General features: G+C 39.2%; 1 protein-coding gene across 1 annotated transcript in view; it reads left to right on the top strand.

The window, feature by feature from the left end:
• The window catches only part of TBCD (tubulin folding cofactor D), a 133719-nt gene that overhangs the window by 106712 nt on the left and 7521 nt on the right, over positions 1–19486 (top strand). Inside the window, exons 30-36 of the mRNA XM_075719382.1 lie at positions 364–447; positions 1820–1978; positions 3126–3264; positions 10633–10754; positions 11698–11775; positions 18004–18093; positions 19080–19167. Coding sequence (XP_075575497.1) covers positions 364–447; positions 1820–1978; positions 3126–3264; positions 10633–10754; positions 11698–11775; positions 18004–18093; positions 19080–19167 — 760 coding nt within the window. The remainder of the gene's footprint in view (positions 1–363; positions 448–1819; positions 1979–3125; positions 3265–10632; positions 10755–11697; positions 11776–18003; positions 18094–19079; positions 19168–19486) is intronic.

The following is a 19486-nucleotide window of genomic DNA, read 5'->3' as shown; positions in this document are numbered from 1 at the left end:
AGGCTTAAACGCATCTACTTTCTCACTAAATATTACTAATAGTTATCAGTTTTAACCTTCTTAAAATAAAGAATAAACCTGATGACATCTGGCTGGAATGAAAAATAAGATGATGAGGCAGGGGGCTTGCATGGAAACTAGGATGCCTGTTGAACCCTCAGTGCAAATGTGGGCTTCGCTTCACAGAGTGGGGCTTAGGGCTACAGCTGTACACAGTCCTCTTCCTCCCCAAAATATGATAGCTGCTTCCAGGGGTCAATGCTTTCATTGTTTTGAATTTTTTGCCAGTGTCTTTTTAACTTAACTGCCAATGTATTTATTTAAATAAATACTGATGTAACTAATGTATGTCTGTCTCAACAGGGTACGTGAAGCTGCTATGACAAGTTTAATGGAAGTGACGCTTCTGCTGGTTCAGAATGAAGCAGAGTTAATTAATGCCAACATGTATGCTACTTGTGCTATTTTTGTGTCTTATCTCTTACAACTACATTCTAGTCCATACAAGAAAGCGTTGCTTACATATTGTATACTTAATCCTTTACTGAGTGTGACAGAACTTTTGACAGAAGCACATCAAGTTTACGCCCATACAGATGCTGAGAATATTGTATCTGTTTTTCAGAGAGACTAAGCTTATTGAGAGAGGTGACAGTCCCATCTTTGAAATCCAACGCATCTGTGAGATTTGGTCTATACTTGCTGCCTCTGTGGAGCTTGCCAGTATTGTTCACTTAAATAGAAAGCAAACTTGCACACTTATCCAGTGCATCACATCATTAATTTGGAATGTGATAAAATGTCCAGATGAGTTTGTATTCTTTTCTGTCGTCTTTGCAGAATTATTAGTAAGGAAATGTAGAAAAACATAATTTACACTGAGCTTCTGATCTTTAATTTCATGATACAGTACTTACAGTACTCCCAATAGAAAAAAAAAAAAAAAAAAAGAAAGAATACTTACTAGTTTTTAAACGTAGCTTGAGCTGCAGAAGAACTTTCTGAATAATGGTGTTGGTTTATGGACAGAGCATGCCCAATGGTTACCTGAATATATACATGATTTCTTTTTTAATTTAAAAAAAAAACCAATCTTTGAAGGAAAATACTGGATTCTGTAGGAATACATTACTCGACCAGTGGCCGTTGTCCAGAGGCTTCCTTCTATTGGTCTACTGCAGTCATAGATTATTCACATGAAACTTAGAAAAGCATTCCTGCCAGCTGGATCTCATTTTGTAAATATTCTGGGTCTTGCTGTAACTGAAGGAATTGTAGCTGCTTTTACTATCATTAGTCCTTTCTGAAGGTGTAAAGGGCCTTGTGGAACATAATATTGTAGCTGAGAGTTTAGTTATGAATGTCAGCAAAATAGGGTATGGTTAAAAACTAGCCAGAGTTGAAGAACTGATTGATTTGGGATATATGAGATTTGGGACAGACCTTGTCCTCTGCTACATGTGCAGTTTTCTACTTGAAAATGTGCTTTTCCCATGGTTCCTGCTCTATTTCCATCTGAAATGTAGCAATTCATCCAAACCATAAAGCACTTCCATATCTTTTTGGATGAAAGGTGGTATGTGAATATCAAGTACTATGTAATATTAACGTCATGACATTTTTTTGATTGATCTATGGATGACAAAGCTTTAAAGATTCTGTCACTATGTTGATGTCTTAAATCCCTTGTATGTTCATTATGAAAAGTTAAACCAGAACACTTTCATAGCAGGATATTTTTGATATCGTTGAAACAATTTGCATTTAAATACACATTCTACTGATTAAATTATGTGATTAATTGTTTTCTTCTTTGTAGCTGCAAACAGATGATGTGCTCACTGGCTCAACAATCAGCTGAAAAAATAGATAAATTTAGAGCGCATGCAGGATCTGTGTTCCTTACTCTTTTACATTTTGACCATCCTCCAGTTCCACACATACCTCATCGAGAAGAGCTAGAGAAGATATTTCCAAGGTAATATATTGAAGAAGGTATCCTAAACCAGTGAAAATAAAAAGATGTATGCAGACAGTTACACCTAACACAAGCAACCTGATGTAATTTCTGTGCCCAAATGCCTACTATATGTATTGAGGAATGTTTGACGCTGTTTGTTGGGATTTCATTGAGGTGTACAATGAATATGGGTAAACATATAAAATAGTACTTCTTACAGCATGAATGCATGTTAAAACCATAGTTTCTGAAGGAGATCAGTCTTATATGGTCAAGCTGCATAAGTCTTTCTCAGGTTCGGAAATTAATTGGGGTTGATCCAGTCAGCCGGTTTCATGGTGGATGGCAGAGATCATGTCAGTAGTTGATAGCTGGGAGACCATTGGTAACACAGATCTGCTGGGAGCTGTGTTTTGGTAATCCTGCTGTTTATGAAATGTCTGGTTTATAATCTCATTTTCTCTCACAAGGTGAGAGCTGGAATTTATTGGCAGTCCCCCTTCCTGATTTTTTTTTTCCCCAACTGGAAAACACTGATTGATCATAATGATAATTTTTAGTTACTTGTATTATTTTAACCAAGCTGTAGTAGCAGTAGTTTTCCAAGATGGGATTTCTAGTTAGAGTGAGAGCAACTCATTCCTGAATGGTGATTATAATATCTGATTGGGATGAGGAAGATCCAACTTTGTGTCCCCATTCTCTTTATTCAGCAGAATCTCAACCTCCTGTGACTCAAAAAGTGCTCAGTCTGCTAGGCTGCTGATTGATTTGTGGTGCGGTGTATGTGTGTCAGCCTTTCCTGGGATAAGTCTGTCTTTGTATCAGTTATTGGTGGGAGAGAACTGGGAATGGAATGCAAGAAGGAGAACTTGTTCTCTTGGTGTAGAGAAAAGTGCATGTGAAAAGTAAACTGTGGACCAAATCCTTTAGCTGAATCAGAACAAGGACTTGAAGATTGCTTCACTTTACTGGCAGTGGCTGAAGTTTTGATTTGTATTTTCCTCATATGCTTAAAGACCAATAATTCATTTGATTTTGAGGTAATTCAGAAACTTTCTTCACTGACATGCTGCTTGAGGATGAGGAACTATCATAGGAGTGTATGGAGAAGAAAGATGGTGCACACACACAAGATTATGTTTTTTCCTTTGCCTTTTCCCAGGTCAGAGAAAGAGACTCTAAACTGGAATGCCCCATCAGAAGCTTTCCCTCGAATCACCCAGCTTTTGCGTTTGCCAGCATACCAATACTATGTGCTTTTGGGTCTCTCGGTGTCTGTTGGTGGATTAACAGAGACAACGGTAAGAAAGCAGAGTGGCTTTCCTGTTTGGTAGGAGAATGTATTTACCTGCTTAGATTGTTGACTAAGTGTTTAGTCTGTTACAATGGATATTGCAGATAGTTATTTCTATGAGAATTTCAGATGTAAGACTTCTAAAAGAAATCAAGTCATACTTATAAACCTGATGAGCTTTATATTTTTCATATTTACAAGTATTTTCTTGAGTTACTGAGCATGCAGGGAACAAGGAGTAAGGACACTTTGTTTCTCATTTCCTGGCCTGATAGAAGCTGAGGGTTCCAGCCTGTTGGCTCAATCAACTCTTTTATTTGCTCACCTTTCAAAGCTGTTAATGGAGGAAGAGCCATTCAGCTTGCTAAATGTTGTGGCTAAATGGAAGATGATTGCTCCTTTTAAATGAGGCGAACCCCTGTTTTCATTTGTAACCTGTGTTCTCTCTCTTTTTTTTTTTTTTTCCCATGATACAAGTTGTTAATTATTAGTTGTCAATATGTGTTAACAGTATGTTCAGATTTTTTTTTTGTTATTTTGATAAGCTTTCTAAAAAACTACCAAAGAGATACCAGGAATTACATTACAAAGAAATATCATTCAGATGTCTATTGGAATCCGCTGAGGTTTGCAATGTCTATTTCATTCTTCTGTGCATGAACAGTGTCTTTATCACTGGTTTTGGTAGTCTGTTGTGCTGCCAAAATCTTCAAGCCTTTATCATCATTTTAGCATCTGCCCTTATATTACAGCTTGTCTTGCTAGTTTCAGAATTCTTAATTTCAAGATATTTGGCTTCTGACTCTTTTGTTCTTTGATATGGCCAAAGATGTAACACATGAAAACAACTATTGGGTTAAGGACACAGTCCAATATGAGACTCAAAATGACACTGCAGAGAAATACCAGACCAGTAGCAGAATATTCTGGACTGCCAGTTAATCTTTAAATTGCAGTGGCCCTGTAACAGGAGGAGGAGGAGGACATGAGTCAGCACCCCAACAGTGTTAAAGACTGTTTCTAATTAAGATGCCACCTCTAATTAAGAAAGCTGGTAGAAAAGTGGTGGGTGTCAGGCAAGGCAGTTTCTGTGGAGAGAGAACAGCTCCTGCTGGGTTCACAGAAGGAAGGAGGTAATAATTTTGAGCTTGTCTCCCATGGCTTCCACTTTTCAGTCTTAACATGAGCTGTTCAGAATATGCCCAAATGATGGTTTTTGCTTGGTACCATGGGTTCTGCGCTTGTGATCAAGAGATGCCCATATACCTTTGGGTTTCATGTAGCTGAGAATTTGGTGTCTTTGCAGTCTCATGTATTTAAACCAATTTTGAGAATTGTAATGTTTCTAAAATGGCAACTAATTATATAGCAATGGCTATTTTAAAACTTTGAAAACATATGCTTATTGGTTTGCGACAATAATTGTCGGGCAAAATAACTCTCAACAGATTGTTTTAGTAGCAGACATGCACATGAAATTCAGCTTTTAGTCAAACACAGTTAATTATAGGAGGCTCCACCAAAACCAAAGTTATTCATATAAAAAGGGAGGAAGGTTGTGGAGAAACAGACATTCTGACTGCTAACCGAGGTCAGACGAAAATTCTTATTCAACATTTTAATATATTTTTTCTTCTTTTTTAAAGTTTTGGTTGTGCTTGGTTTTGAAAAGTGTAAACAGTTCAGTTACTTCTAGTTCCCTTCCCTTGTTACCATCTGCCAGTATATTTAAGGGAAACCTTCTGTACTGTTTTCAAAATATGATTTTGAAATGTTAACTTTCTGTGACCCTGCATTTTTCTTTAATGCTAAAGACTTGTTCCGGTTAAAATATTCTCAAGGGCTTTGGCTTTAGAAAGAAGATAACCTAATTCTCTTTTGAGCCAGATAGAAGTACAACGAAGACTCAAAGTATAGGATACTTACACTTGGGATTATACAGTGTGTGGTAAATTACATTTAATATTTAAAATGTGATATATAAATTAGAATTTATGTGTCTTATAATGACTTGGGTTTCAGACTGTTCTGTCAAAGCCTGTAGCGTTCTTTGCTGAATATTCAAGGACTGATTTAAAACATTAATAGAAAATTTTAAGAACTGTTCCTATTAAAACCATATGAAAGAAACAGCTTTTTTAAAAAAATCTTGGAAAAAGGAAAAGGATTATTCAAATACGTATTCTTGCAGTAACCTATGTGTGTTCTTGTGATCTCTCCTTTCTTCCCTCTCTCACTTAAAAATATTATATACGCACATAAACACGTGGACATAGAAGTCAGAAAGTTAGAAGATTCTCTTACACTGCAAGATAATCTGAGTTCAAATGTCGGTTTGCCTTTAAATCATCTCGCGGAATTAGTAGGAGAAAGGCTCCATTGTAGTTTGGTGGTCAGTGGCTATTTTTCCATAGTTAAAATTGCTCTGCAGTATATTTAGCAAGAGTAGTTCTTTGTTTTGCTTTTTAAAGAGATTTTCTGAAATGAGCTGTGTGGGGTATCTCAGAAACATTTTGGTGGCAGTGTGGTTGCTGAAAGAATTGTAGCTCGAGCCTTTGAAGTAATCTGGAAAAACAGAAGATGTCATTCCTTTTGGGATTTGGCATTCTGCAACACTGCCTTGGTTCAAAGGGCACTTTCTCTGTGTAAAAGAATCTTCTAATTATATATCTGGCCCACAATGATGCGTATTTCTTACGGCTGCATAAAAAATCCTCTCAGTATATGGAGATCAGAATGATACAATGGTGTTCTTTCTCCAGTTCACAAACCCTGTAGTTTCAGGCATCAGGATATAATTTTGATATAATTTCATTATTGTTGAACTACACTACATTTAAAATTTTGTTAAAGCACAGAATGTTCTGTGATTCCCCTCCCCCCATAAAGAGTGAAAATCACATTTTAAAATGTTACAGAAATTCTAAGTAAAACCTGAAGAAAAAAAGGGGGGGGGGGGGTGGGGTGGAAAGCAACAACCTATTTTGAAAATTAAAAGTTTTCTCCCAGGCCAGTACCAGGATTCCAGCATGAGATGCCAAAGACCTGTAACAATCGGAGTAGCCGGTTCTAAAACTATCCAATGAATGCATATATATGTTAGAGCACCTGGCAAAAATTAAAGCCCATCTATGGCATACGGATGTTAATATTACATATGTGCCAAATACATTATACAATTTATGTTTTACTTTCCTCAAAACAGGCTCATTATTTGCCAGTTATGTTTATGACTGTATGTACCATTTGGAGAAAATACTGGGCTTTGAACAGCTGTGTTAGTTCTTACAAATGAAAATGTTGGGATGTTCACAGATGATGTTCTAAAACATCTGGTTATGTGACGAATAGTATGCAAATTAATGCATATTTGGATTGAAGGAACAGGCCCGAAATCCAGTTTTCTTGGTTGACAGTTCTAGAGCAAAAGACATTTGAGAATAATTTGTCACACTTTTTTTTTAAGGAAAATAATAGTGTGAATTATTATATTCCTACTTCTCGTAAAATATCACTTACTTGAGTCTTAGAGTTACTGGCCTCCAAAGATTTGATTTATTAAAAGGAGTGTTGCAAGTAAAACAAGGGAGACATGGTTTCACTTGTGATAAAATTTAAAGGATATGTAATTTTTTCTGAAGCTACTGGGAAAATAGGCTACTGCTATTCAGTGCTGTAAATTTGTCGGGATTAGAAGTGATCCAAAACCAGTGTTATTTATTGAGCATAACATGGTTTCTTCTGCACATGTTAGAGGAATGTTCTGACTCTGTGAGTAGGTCTTCCTCTGTTGAAAACTGTAGCCTTTAGCAATTATCTGTATATAAAAATGCTGATTTTATCCAGGCCTTTCCAGTAGTTTTACACTTGACTTCTGTTTGTGGTGTGTTAGATGCAGAAGACTGAATTCTATTACGATACCTGGGGCTCTGAGGAGACTGGTTAGACGGGAGCCTGACAACCATTAGGGTATGCCGATCTACTGAACATCTTCAGTACAGGCTCTTCCTTTCTCATCATGCCCCACTGGCTTTTTTATCTCGTCTGTCCAAGATAGGACTGCAAAGTCAGAATCAGAGCCCTTCGGTAGATTTGGCATCTTTATAGCTGATGGGTAGCTGAGATTTTTGAATGCTGTGTTACAAAACGGGATGCCTAGGCTAATTTTTGCTTGGCCATATCAGTCCCACTTGTTGCCTCCAGACTCTTCAGACGTATTGTACTTCAGTTTTGCAAGAAGCTGACTAGGAAACAATTCATGAAGGTTTGTGTAGACACCTTATTTATATGCCACGCACCTGTCCAGAGCTGTTAATTGCCTTCTCCCCTTGCTTGTAGCTACCCTTCCTCATACTTCTCCCCTGATTCAGGAGGTAAAATCCTTAGGACTTTAATTTTATCATCAGATGAGTGGTCCCTTTGAATGCTGTTTGCCTTATTGTATGTTGCCTATCACTGAAGTCCCTACTATTGGCTTAAATGATGGGAGAGTCAAGCCTTGGCAAACCCTGTTTTTACTATGTTTACTAAGAACAAGGTCATTCTCAGGCCTCCTCTTAAATTCTTATCCAAAGTTGTCCCAGTTCCAACCCATTAACCTCCTAATTTCCTTTCCCAGTCCTCATTCAACCCCAGGGAAAGGTAAATGTCACACATTCAATATAGTGTGAATTCTGTGTTCTGCATAGATGAGGAAGACATTTGGAAATGCTCTTCTCTGCAAATACTCACAAGTGGTTAAGGTTATAGCTCAGATATTGTCCTTATAGGTTATCTGGGAAAAAAGGAGTGTTCACCTGAGGAGGAAATATGGATTTAACCTGTTTGTGTAATCTTACCTTGTTATGTTGGAGTTTCTTCCAGTAAAGTTTTGTATGGTCTATGCTGACTATTTGGAAAATGTCCCATTTTTTAATCTCCCAAGCAGTTATGTGATGGTTTATCCATACCTGTACTTTTGTATTATTTAATTCCTTGATCATGAAGAAATGCTGTCTTCTTTATACAGTTTTTCTGATTACCCTGCTCCCCTGGTTTTGCACAGCTTTGGAACATCCTACGTGTGGCTATGCTTGCCCTTTTCTTTCATGCCCATTCTCGCCTTCTCAATCATTTGAATCTGCAGGAAAAGCATTGAGTAATTCAGCTTTCTTCAAAAAAATGGTGCAAGATCTGCAAGGTAGTTTAAAAGACAAAAGAAGTAGGAGAGAAAATGACATGGTTAACCATAGGTGTTTTAAGATCTTTTCCTGAGACTTGACTCGGATGTAAAGTTTCTTCTGCTTAAATTGATGTCTGCTAGTGTCAGGTATTAAGACAAAATATTTCTTCTTTATTTGTAATGGGCTTAAATGCACAGATTGTTTTAAAGGGTAGTATACAATAATTAAGCAGGTTTTAAATTTTCAGGAAATCTCTCTTCCTTACAATTGTATATCCTCTAAAGACCTTTCAGTGTAAGGATACAGTTTATACTCAGCATACAGGGAAACGTACAACCATGACTTTTGGCATACAAAAGAACCACGCTCAGTTCAGTTCAGTATTTCAGTTTAGCATAGCTGGCTTTTACAGATGTTTAAACAATTTTCACTGAGATTTGACTGTCATTTTGAAATGCAGCATAACTGAATAATTTCTTTAAATTGCTTGACCCTTTTAGAGAAATATTTCTGCTTCTGCTTTGCCCAGTATGTTTCACTATAGAACAAATTGTTAAAATAGCAGACTGTGCTGCTTTCCAGGTAGCATGATTGCTGTGCCGTGTTGTTTACAAGTAGGCTAAAGCTTTTGAAAACTAGTTCAGAGTTTTGATTCAAGGCGAAAATGTTTCTTGTTCTTCTGTACTGATGTACCCATAAACGTTACTGATAGAAAATTTAAATTAGATTAAATGTTTAAACAGAGGTTCCTCTCTTTTGCTTTCAGGAACACACTTGTGACACTTCTCATACTGATCTAATTTTTTTTTTTTTTTTCTTTTCCTGATAGAAGGGTCAGTCTTCTGAGGGAACTGATTGCACCTTTGAATGAGCTATCAAAATGCTATGTATGAGCTTCAGAAAGCAAATCTCTGCTGACTGAATAGGCTTATTTATTGCTTACAGCCTGCTCTTGACTCAACAGAAAATTATTTAACACTTGCAACCAAAACTGAAAGAATTCCATACTTCAAAACTGATCCACCCCACAGCCCCCTTCATTGTAAGCCAGTTTCTTACAGGGGGACACCCCCTAACCACCACCCCCCTTCCCTAATCGACTTAACCAAGCCCCAGCAGGACCGATAATCCTTCACATCAGAGTCAGGAAAATTCAGAAATCTGATTGTGTTCGTCCTTGATGAGATGTTTTCCTTTGAGGTAGTTTCAGTAACAAAAAAACCCACGTTTTTCTTCTCATCCTCAAGGGACGTCAATTAATTTTTTAAAAGATAAGCCTGGAAACTAAAATTCCTACCCCTCCTAGAAATGGAAAAATCTTAGCATTAGTAGCAATGTTCATGTAGCCTGTTGCAGTCCTTGTCCCACTGCTCGAGGGTGTGCCGTTAGCTGCGTGGGGGGCATGGATCGCACGGGAAAGGGGGATTCCACGCAGACTCTGCCTCCTCCCCTCCCACGCTGCAGGTCCAGGTTTCGAGGCTGAAGCCCGAGCCGGGATGGGAGAGGAGAATCCGGCCTGGCTTGCGCTCGGGAGTGCTGGGGCTCCTGGGGAGCTGGGACCGGGGCCGCAGGCAGCTGTAGCCTGTGATGCTGAGCAGCAGGGGTGACCCAAAGGGACGCTTCCAGCTCAGCCTTGAACATAAGCACTAAAACCTCCTTCTGCCATCTTTCTAAACTAGCTGATTAACATAATAAAGTTAAACCAAGAGTCATTATTTCTGAGTTGTTAGTTTTTAATCTTAGTTTACTGCTGGTTTGTGTGGCCTGCACCGTGTGCCCAAGAGCTTGCCTGCATTTTTCAATTACATCAGCTTGTTTAATAAATATTACCTCTTGAACTTCTTGTGTGCTCTTTAACTTTCAGAGCCATAACAATATTATTATTTGAAGTAAAGCAGGATAATCGTAGTGGTTTGGGGATGTTTTACTTTGAGAGAAAGAAAATAATGAACCTTTAATGTGGTCTTTTTTCCTGCAATGGCAAAACTTAAAAAGGAAAAAGAAAACCCTTCCTTGAAAAAGGATTAATGAAAGTAAAACAGCCATCTTTCTGTCAAATGCTGATATTGAATTTATACGCTCGGCTGCTGTTGGAAGAGTGTGTTCCCAGTGCAGGTAGTGAGGGATGAGCGTAGTTCTGCGTAGTCGGTGTTTCTGTGTGTTGCGGTGGGGTTTATTCCCTGCGCCTTCATTTGAGGTTCCTTCTGTTGTAGCTCAGATACTCTGCCCAGAGCCTTTTCGACTACATGAAGAAAATCCAGAATGATTATAGAGCTATGGAGACTTTTTGTGAGACGTTGCTAAAGGTCTTTGAGGACAACCTGCGGACTGACCGGTAATGTTTTTCTTTTGCTTTTTTATCTTCAACAGCAGGACTATTTGAAGTCAGACATATGGCACATCTTTTTTAATATGCCTAGATGAAGTTTGCCTGAGCCATGTAAATTTGCTTTAATACGGCTGTTTTTTACCTTTGGTAAAATGTGTAACAAAGGAGTGACGGTAGAATATATTGCATTTACTATAGTTTAATATTGCGTATAATGTGGTAAGCACCAGTTTTTATCTAACGCAATGTTGGAGATTGTATATTGCTGCACACTTTTCAGTGTAGTCCAGTCTGCATTTTGTTTAGGTAGTGTTTTTTCACAAATACTTGAAGTATAATTTTCTTGTTAAGATTTTTCTTTAAAGGTGACTCATTCTGCATAATGAGATTAATTTTTCTAAGCCTCACTTATGAAACATGTGCAAACAGAAAATATTCCCTAGGGGAGAAAAACCCCACAACTATTAATAGAATTTTCAGGTTTATTTTATTTTTATTTTGTTTCTTGTATCAGCTGTTGACATAGAAAACATGACCACAGTTATTCCAGCTCACACATCGTGTGTTGGTTCATTTGGTAATTACCTGTAGTGAGAAGGTGGTGTAACTTCTGATACATTTTGTGGAATATGTTGTTTATATACTAGAAGATAAATTAATATTTTCTACTACTGTTAATTGTGTTTTCAGGACCCTGCAAGTTTAAACCAGGCATGTTGTTAATTAGGTTTTTTCCTTTTGGCTGTAATGGAATGTCCCCCTCTCAGCCAACGAGGATGATTTAGCCAACACACAGAAGTTACCGAGCAACCCTCCTCTGTGTAAATTAGAGTTCTAATTTAAATATGTGTAGGTAGATAGGAAGTTTCTTTCTTGGCTTCTAATTAAAAATAGTGTATATATGTATGCCAAGAAGTGTATTTACATTGTTAAATTATTTTTTCATCAGGGTGTCTGTACCTCTCCTGACAATGCTGGACCAAATGCTGGCAAACGGCTGTTTTGATATATTTACCATGCAAGAGAAGTAAGTTGCGGAAAGTCTTTTTTGTTTCTTTTCCACCATGCAAGGGGCCTCTTAAATGTTATGCTGACTGCTGCTGAATGTTGTTCTAGATGTGGGTGCGTAGGACTCTTAAGTGTGTGTCTATATGGATATAATGTTTGAATTTTCCTGAAGCGGGGCAGCTGTGATAAATTCTGGACCAGACAGCCTTGAAATCTTGATAAGATCTTTGACTCTCATATCAGTGTAAAAGTTGGTTATTGGTTCATTGTTTAACAACCAGAACATGAATCAAATTCAATTTGCATGTTTCACCTGGCAGACTTGGGCCAGGACCAGATCCATTTTGCTCCTTTCCTTTACTGGCTTCCCAAACGCATGCTTTTTGGAGTACATTCTTCACTGTACTGTGAGCCTTTAGCAAGGGCAGTGTCCTGTTGTGATGCTGCAAAACAGTGTGCCTCCAAGCTATTGCTTCCAAAACCCCACTGCTTTTGTTAATGTGAATATCTCCAAAGTAGTTAATAAAGATTCTAATAAGAATAATAAAAAAGGCATGTCCCAGCTTTTCCACACCAAGTTCAGTCTTCTGGAAAGTGTTTAGTTCAGGAATGGATAAACATGAATAACATGTTCCAATGTGAAGATAAGTTTTTTTGCAGATGTTTCAGAAGAGAATGATTTTAATTTTAGTAATATTAAAATATATTCCACAAACTCTCACAGGCAGCATCTTGGCACATCTACAGATATTTGCAGAACTGTTCAACATGAATCCTACGAGCACATGTACTGGATTTGGAATCTGTTGATTCAAGAATTGCTTACAGCAGATTAATTTGAAAAGCTTTTATCTCTCTGAAAGTTTTAATTGAGTCTACTCTTGTTTTCAAGTGTGTATTTAGATAATCTCTCTTAAATTTGGCAGTCCCTTTTTGAATGGGAATTTAAACTGAGTCAAGTACTCACAGATGGAATGAATATTATTTGTTCGGTTTGGTAATCATGCCAGTGATTTGGGACTTCCACATAGGCTCCAGTCTTCCCTGCTGGGGAAGATGATAGATTATGGGTGGAAATCCCAGGTAAAGTCTGTGTCGCCCACATCATGGGTCACTAAACAGAAAGCATGTGGTAGCATCACTGCGTTGGCTGTGTAAGCGAGACTCAAACTCAATCCTACGGTGCCATTGTAATGCTTTATTTAAAAAGGCCTGAAATAAAATCCAGGGGGATTATGGGGGGAGGGAGGAAAGATTTTGAAGCCGATCCAAATGTATTTGCTTCCAGTTTGATGATGAAACCAAAAAAGAAAAGTAATAATTATACGGCTGAGTGGATCATTCTCATGGCGAGGGAATGAAATATTGGCAAGAAGTGCAAGAACTCATTATCATATGAAAGCTCTGGAAGGCCAGAGCTCTAGAAAGTTTGAAGATAGCTAGGAAGAGACAGAGAATTTAGTTCCTGTGTGTGACAGTTTTTTGGTAATACAGGTACCTTATGGTCGAGATGCAATCATGAACAAGTTACTGTGTGCGCTGCACGGAGAGCCGGCTGAGCCTGACGTGCTGGCTCCTGCTGAGCTCCAAGAGCCTGCGTGCAGGTCAGCTGAACGGGGCAGATGGGTGAGCCCCAAATTATATTTAGTGCAATGTTTGCATTTTCTTACTTTGGCATATGTCATTGGGGTATAGTTAGGGATGGATAAACACCGATACTGGCTCCGAGGCCTGCCCACCTGCACTGTTGGATGCCACCTACCACTTTTTGCATAGAAGAAAAGTGTGACTTTGGGCCTGGTTTCTTGAGTGGGACCATTTACACCCTTTTCAAAGAAGCTTGCCATAGAAGTCTAGAAATACAATGCAGAATGAGCCTGAAAATTGAGATGCTGTGCTGGGGGCTTGAAAAGGCCATGTGTGCATGCAGATTCAGATACTTTTACATAAAGTGTGCCTGTGATAAGAGGGATGAGGTGCATGGTTGTTTTTAGAAAACAGTCAGTCTTACTGCTGGTGAGCAACTTTCCCATTGCTTCTGTTCTGCTGTGAACTTCTTGCTTGTCATGTAGCAAATGAAAAACATTTTGAAGAAGCTGGGAATGAAACTTTAGCTTTCCTTGGGGTGTTTGGCTCCCATTTCGTTTCCTTCCCTCACGTTGTACCACATTGTGCCGAGTGGAGTTTTAGCAGCTCAGGTTGTAGGATGTCTGGCATCAGGCTTATGCCTGCGCCAGCCACCTAATAGTCAACTGTCACATTATAAAAAAGTAGTTGCAAATGCATTTTGAAGTTTCAAATGGATACTGTGCACTATCCTGGACCTTTTTTTTCCTAGTAAAACATTAGCAGTCCAGAGCAGGTAATATCCTACACTGCTTAATTTAAACAGGATTAATTTAATAGCTGTTGGCTGAATTAGTTTGACACTCGCTAGGAGCTCAGCGCTCCTGTTAAAGCAAATTGCCACATGGTGTCACTCCTGTACCGCAGAGGCGTAACCCGTGGTGCATTTTCCTGCCTCTTCACACCGTACAGCCCATAAAGTTCCGAATACGCAGCTTGACATTTCTGGTGTAGTTCTGTAGATGAATTTCAGTGTTCGTGAAGCTCTCTCTATGGCTGGTCTTCTGATCCCTGTGCAGGCGGGCAAGTGGACCACTGGGTGTTTCTCCTGCACTATCGTATTGTGAATGCTTGTGTTCCAAGTGAGATCCATTTGTCACGCGTGGGTCGTTTCTCTGCCAGGGCCCTGCTGAACCTGCCAGCAGGGAAGTGAAGTGTAGGGTAAATACCTCTCCAGTGGGGTTTGAAATGAATCAACTTTAGTATCGCCGGGGTAATCAAAAGGCTATCAGAAGCAGCTTTTCTTTGTTGTGCTTGGCTTAGGTTGAATCAGTAGTATGAAAAGAAAAGCTCTGCCTGCCATTTTCTAGGCTGTTACTTCCTGCTCATCTGAAGCTGGCATAAACCTGCGTGTCCGGCATGAGAGGTTCCCCCTCCCTTGAACTGGCAGGAATGGTTTGGATCGCTACATGATTTAAGTGGCATTAGAGAACTGTTCCTGGTTAAAAATATCCTTTTTCCAGTAAAAGTCAGCTTGAGGTAGTTCCTCGACGCATTCTGCTGCGTGCTCGCAAATTGTGCCAAAATAAGTAGGGAAGTGGGGGGTGGAGAAGTAGGGGAAAAGTTTCTTCTGGCAGCAGTGCAGGTGTATGCTGGCCTAAAGCCTTTGTGAACTGCAGTGTCATACACCTGCCATTGCCTCCCTGCCCTGTGTGCCCTCCCGTCCCAAACAGGCCGGTAGTTTCAGTCGAAACGTAATCTCTGCTCCGTGGTAGCACAACTCAAAACCTCATGATTTCATCTTTGGTGTACATTGTGAATTTGTGGAGCCATATTTGTAACAACATAGGGAGAGAGACTGCTGGAAGCAATGGGCACCACGCTTGAAACAGAGCTGTCATAAATAAAGCAGAGTGTATTGGGCTTTTTTAAACTCACCGGTGGCTACTCTTAAAAGCTACTGGTGTAACCGTCAGCTCCCCGCCGGTAGTGGGACAAGGAATAGGGAAAAAAAAGGAGAGTGAACTGAAGCCAGTTGCGAAAGTGGCACTGGAGCGTTGTTTTCTGGTTCTGGCTCCTGTAGCTGCAGGAGTCACCCTGCCGGTCTCCTGAGTGAGGGATCACCAGAGGCATTCCCTCTGCCAAGAGCCCAATAGACTGCTGGTTCCTTCGAAAGTACGGTAGGATTGGTCTCCTAACTCGGTACCATGTGAACAGAATAGCCTTTGGATGACAATTCAGGATCTAATGAGTAATTTCTGGAGTAATGCGTAAAAGTGGCGTTTCTCTTTCCTATGTGTATGTATTTTACATATTCAGAGAAAGCGTTCATGCATCGTGTATATATATAGTATTTCTCTGGTGGTCTCGCAGTGTTTTAAGATGGTATGTGTCCCCACTGCTCTCCAGCTAATGATTTCTATGTATTACATGCTCCCATGGATTTTTTTAAAAGCAATTACAGTGCTGTTGCATAATAAACCATAAAGTGAAGAGCAGGGCGATGGCCGTCCTCTGGTTTCACGGCCACCCCAGGTGATGTCAGCTGAACTGCTGAAACTCCGTTCACCTTTAGGAGGAAAAAGCCTGCACCTTTTTGCAGTACCGCGTGCGCCCGATTTACATAATGTAAAGACTTTCGACTGATCCCTTTTCCCGAGATGCCGACTCTGTTTCTGCTGGCACTGTGCCCACACAGGAGAAGGAATTTTCTCAATTTCCTTTAAAGAGGCCAAGCTATTTGAGTCATTTGAGATCACACATAGGTTAGGTTTAGTTATTACAAATGTGGAATTGGCAAATGACAGAAAGGAAGGTGCATCTGTTTTAAACACAAAACGCTGCACATGAGGTTACGTGTATAAAATTTATTCCAGATGCTTTTGTTCCAGTTGGTCTCTTTGTTGCTATACTTCTGAGCGGTGTCCCTGTTGTTCAACCAATTTAAAATTCACCTAATTCACCGTATTGCCGTTGTTCTGTGCTGAAAGCCAGGCATGCATTGCGGGTATTGTAATTAGTTGTCTACACAATGTCTTTGTGTGACTGGGGGTGGGAGGAGGAGAAATTCCACCAAGGTAAGAAAAAACATACCTCCTCTTGGTATTAAGCGAGCAGATACGCTCTTCCCTCATCTGCCCAGACAAATCCGTGTCTGTAGACACACACGCCGACTCATTCATGCACATGTCAGTCATTCTCACAATGCCTCTCCTGCACACGTGCTTTCCATGCTTATCATACCCCTTAAAATGTGGAAACAGTGCTGACGTGACTGCAAGCAACGTATGGCAAGGAACTTGCTCTTGCAGCATCTCGTGGAGGTATTTTAAATCGGCCCTCCCCAGACTCTTCGGACCCGAAAGCCACTATCAAGTCCGAAAACGTCTTGCAAAGCCTCAATATCAACATTGAAAACCTGGCAATTTTTACTCTTTTAGTGTGGTTTTCTGGACAATATTGAGACAGCCGTAGACAGCATTCTTTAGCTTAATGGTTCCATGGTTTGTTCAGTTTTTTAAACCAAGTCAGTATTTGCCAGTATATGCCAGTATTTTGTTAAGATTTTTTTTTAAAAGTAATTAAAAAACACTAACTCTTACTTGGAAAACTATATATAACAAGGTGCATTTACTTAACAAAACATCTTGTCACTCCTATAAACTTCTTGTTTTAAATTTTGTGGTTTTCAACAGATTACACTACACAGCTTTTTTGAGTAGTTTTATCCAGAGCTTTGAATCATGGTAGCAGAAAATAAATGTTAGGATTTTTGCTTTCTGCTTTACATACACAATACAGTCAGGTTTCCAAAATATGCAGTCTAGAAGTGCTTACTAGACAAATATGAAATAGTTTCTTTTGCATCTATGGCACTTCAGCCTTGAGTGTAGCAAGTAAAAGATTAAATAATTTGTACTGAAATAAAAGCAACATTCCCTCTTCTCTTCTCTTTAATAGATCCTTGGAATATACTAACAATACTTGTGTTTGTATGAGTGTCTGGGAAAGAGCTGTGAGAATCACGTTTCCCAGACTGGGAAAAAGAAAAGAATTTGCTAAATATATTTAAAGATGACTCGTGCACTTAACAGAACTGTAAGCCCTGTGTTTAATTACGTTGTCTGGAATCACTAAAGGAATTTGGGCTGTGAAATGGTAGAGTATTTAAGAACAACATTCATCCCCTTTTATGTAAAGTTTGGTTGAAGACCTTGGGGAATGACTAAGGCACCACAATGATACACAGACTAAATAATTTTTATCTGGCTATAGAATATTTTAATTCCTGACTCTGTATTTCTGAGCATACCGTGCTCTGTTGTAACCACAAGCCATGGCTAGCCCATTATCATGCATATACTGAATCAGTTTGGATAAATGTCGTTCACGCCTCAGCATATAGGTAGTAGCAATGTCAATAATTAATCCTAATCTCTTCCCTGTAACAAAAAAGGAAAAATAAAAAAAAAGGCCCAGTAACGTGGTGGCCAAACTCGCCCACGTCTTTACCAAAGGTCCACGTAAAGCAGGGTGTGCTGTTGTGGAAGAAGCACGTACTGCTCTGCGTTGTGTCTTTCCTCTCCTTTGAATGTTAATTTGGCATCTTTACAATCATTAAATGTGTTTGAAATTCTATTGAAATCTATGCCTCATCTTTTTTTTGCTTTGCCATTTTCAGCCATCCCTTTTCAGTGAAGTTATTTACCCTTTGTAAAGAGGAGATCAAAAGATCCAAAGATATCCGGAAGCTTCGTTCCAGCATAGGCGTGTGAGTTAATGAAATACAGTAATCTTTTCTCTGCTCATAAAAAGTGAAGAAAATTTAAGTGCAGTACATATTGGGTGTAACAGCTAGGTCTATTTCATGTGAAATTTAAATGAAAATGCACACAAATACACGTAATGTAAGGTTCTGAGAGTTTTGTGTACTTCTAGGTGGTTGGGGTGAAGGATCTGATAAAATTTAACTACTTTTAAAACGTTGTTGATATTCTTAAAGATGCAGTGAATCGTTTGCTTTTTGCTTGTAGAGAGCCTGACTTGGTGCCAATGCAAAACACATGTAATTGATTACATCTTATATCTGCGCTGTGGTGAAAACCATACATGTGCTGAAAACACCTGCAAAATTATTATCTGGCTTTAGGGTAAAAGCCCTCAGTTCAGACAGCAGAGAAGTCAAAATGAAAATGTAGCAGTCAGGAAAGACAATACTGTGTGAGGAGAGGAGGGAAAAAAAAAAGACAAAGCATTGCAAAGCTGAACAAAGGTTCATTGGCAGAAACTTGGCAAAATTATTCAGATATAACTATGTCAAGCAATGACTTTATTGACTTTAATTTCTTTATTGATAATATTTTACGAGTGCAAGAAAGCCTAAAATGAGAAGCTGCCCATGTTTCTAATTTGCCTTTCACTCTTAACTGCCCGCTCCTGAACAGGAGCCTCCCCTGCCCTTCTGTTGTCTAGGTAGGAGCTCAACGCCCACGGGGTTTTCAGCGCACAGGCTTTGGTGCTGCCAGCACTTGGCATGAATGCGTGGCATCTCGGTAACCCTTACGGATTTCAGTCCACTTCCCCTCAGTGTTTGCTTTCCCACAGCACTCAGAATATCACCTGAGGTTTCCTGGGGGCAGCAAAGCTTCCCCTCCCGCCCTTTCTTCTGATAGACATCTTCATTCTGATCCTCAAAATGTACTTTTGCAGTTATAACAGAACTATCACACAAGATCTATTTTTTCTTACGTTTTCTAGGTTTTGTGGCCTGATTCAATTTCAAGGAGACACCAGAGAGAAAGTTTTCTTTCAATTGTTTCTCCTTCTTTGCCATCCATTTCCTGTAGTAAGTATTGAAAACGTTGTGTATTATCAAATGTTTTATTTAAAATGCTTTACAAGTAAAAAAATAATTGAAAGTACATTAAAGCAGTGTTCTTTTTAACAGATATTAATGTATAGAATAAGTTTTATTTCTCAAGGGTCTGCTATCTGCAGTGCTGCCACCTGAGATGGGCTACTGGATACTTGCAGCATACCTGGCTATTCCACATGCTGCTTCCACCTTCTGTCCTTACTGTTCTAAATTAGAAGCAATTTAGGTGCCCGAGTCATTTGTTTCTTTTACACAGCACCCAGCAGTCTGAAGATCTGTTCACCATTTA

The sequence above is a fragment of the Pelecanus crispus genome, chromosome 12, assembly GCF_030463565.1.
Source record: "Pelecanus crispus isolate bPelCri1 chromosome 12, bPelCri1.pri, whole genome shotgun sequence".
NCBI lineage: Eukaryota > Metazoa > Chordata > Aves > Pelecaniformes > Pelecanidae > Pelecanus > Pelecanus crispus.
This window is presented reverse-complemented; position numbering and strand designations above follow the sequence as displayed.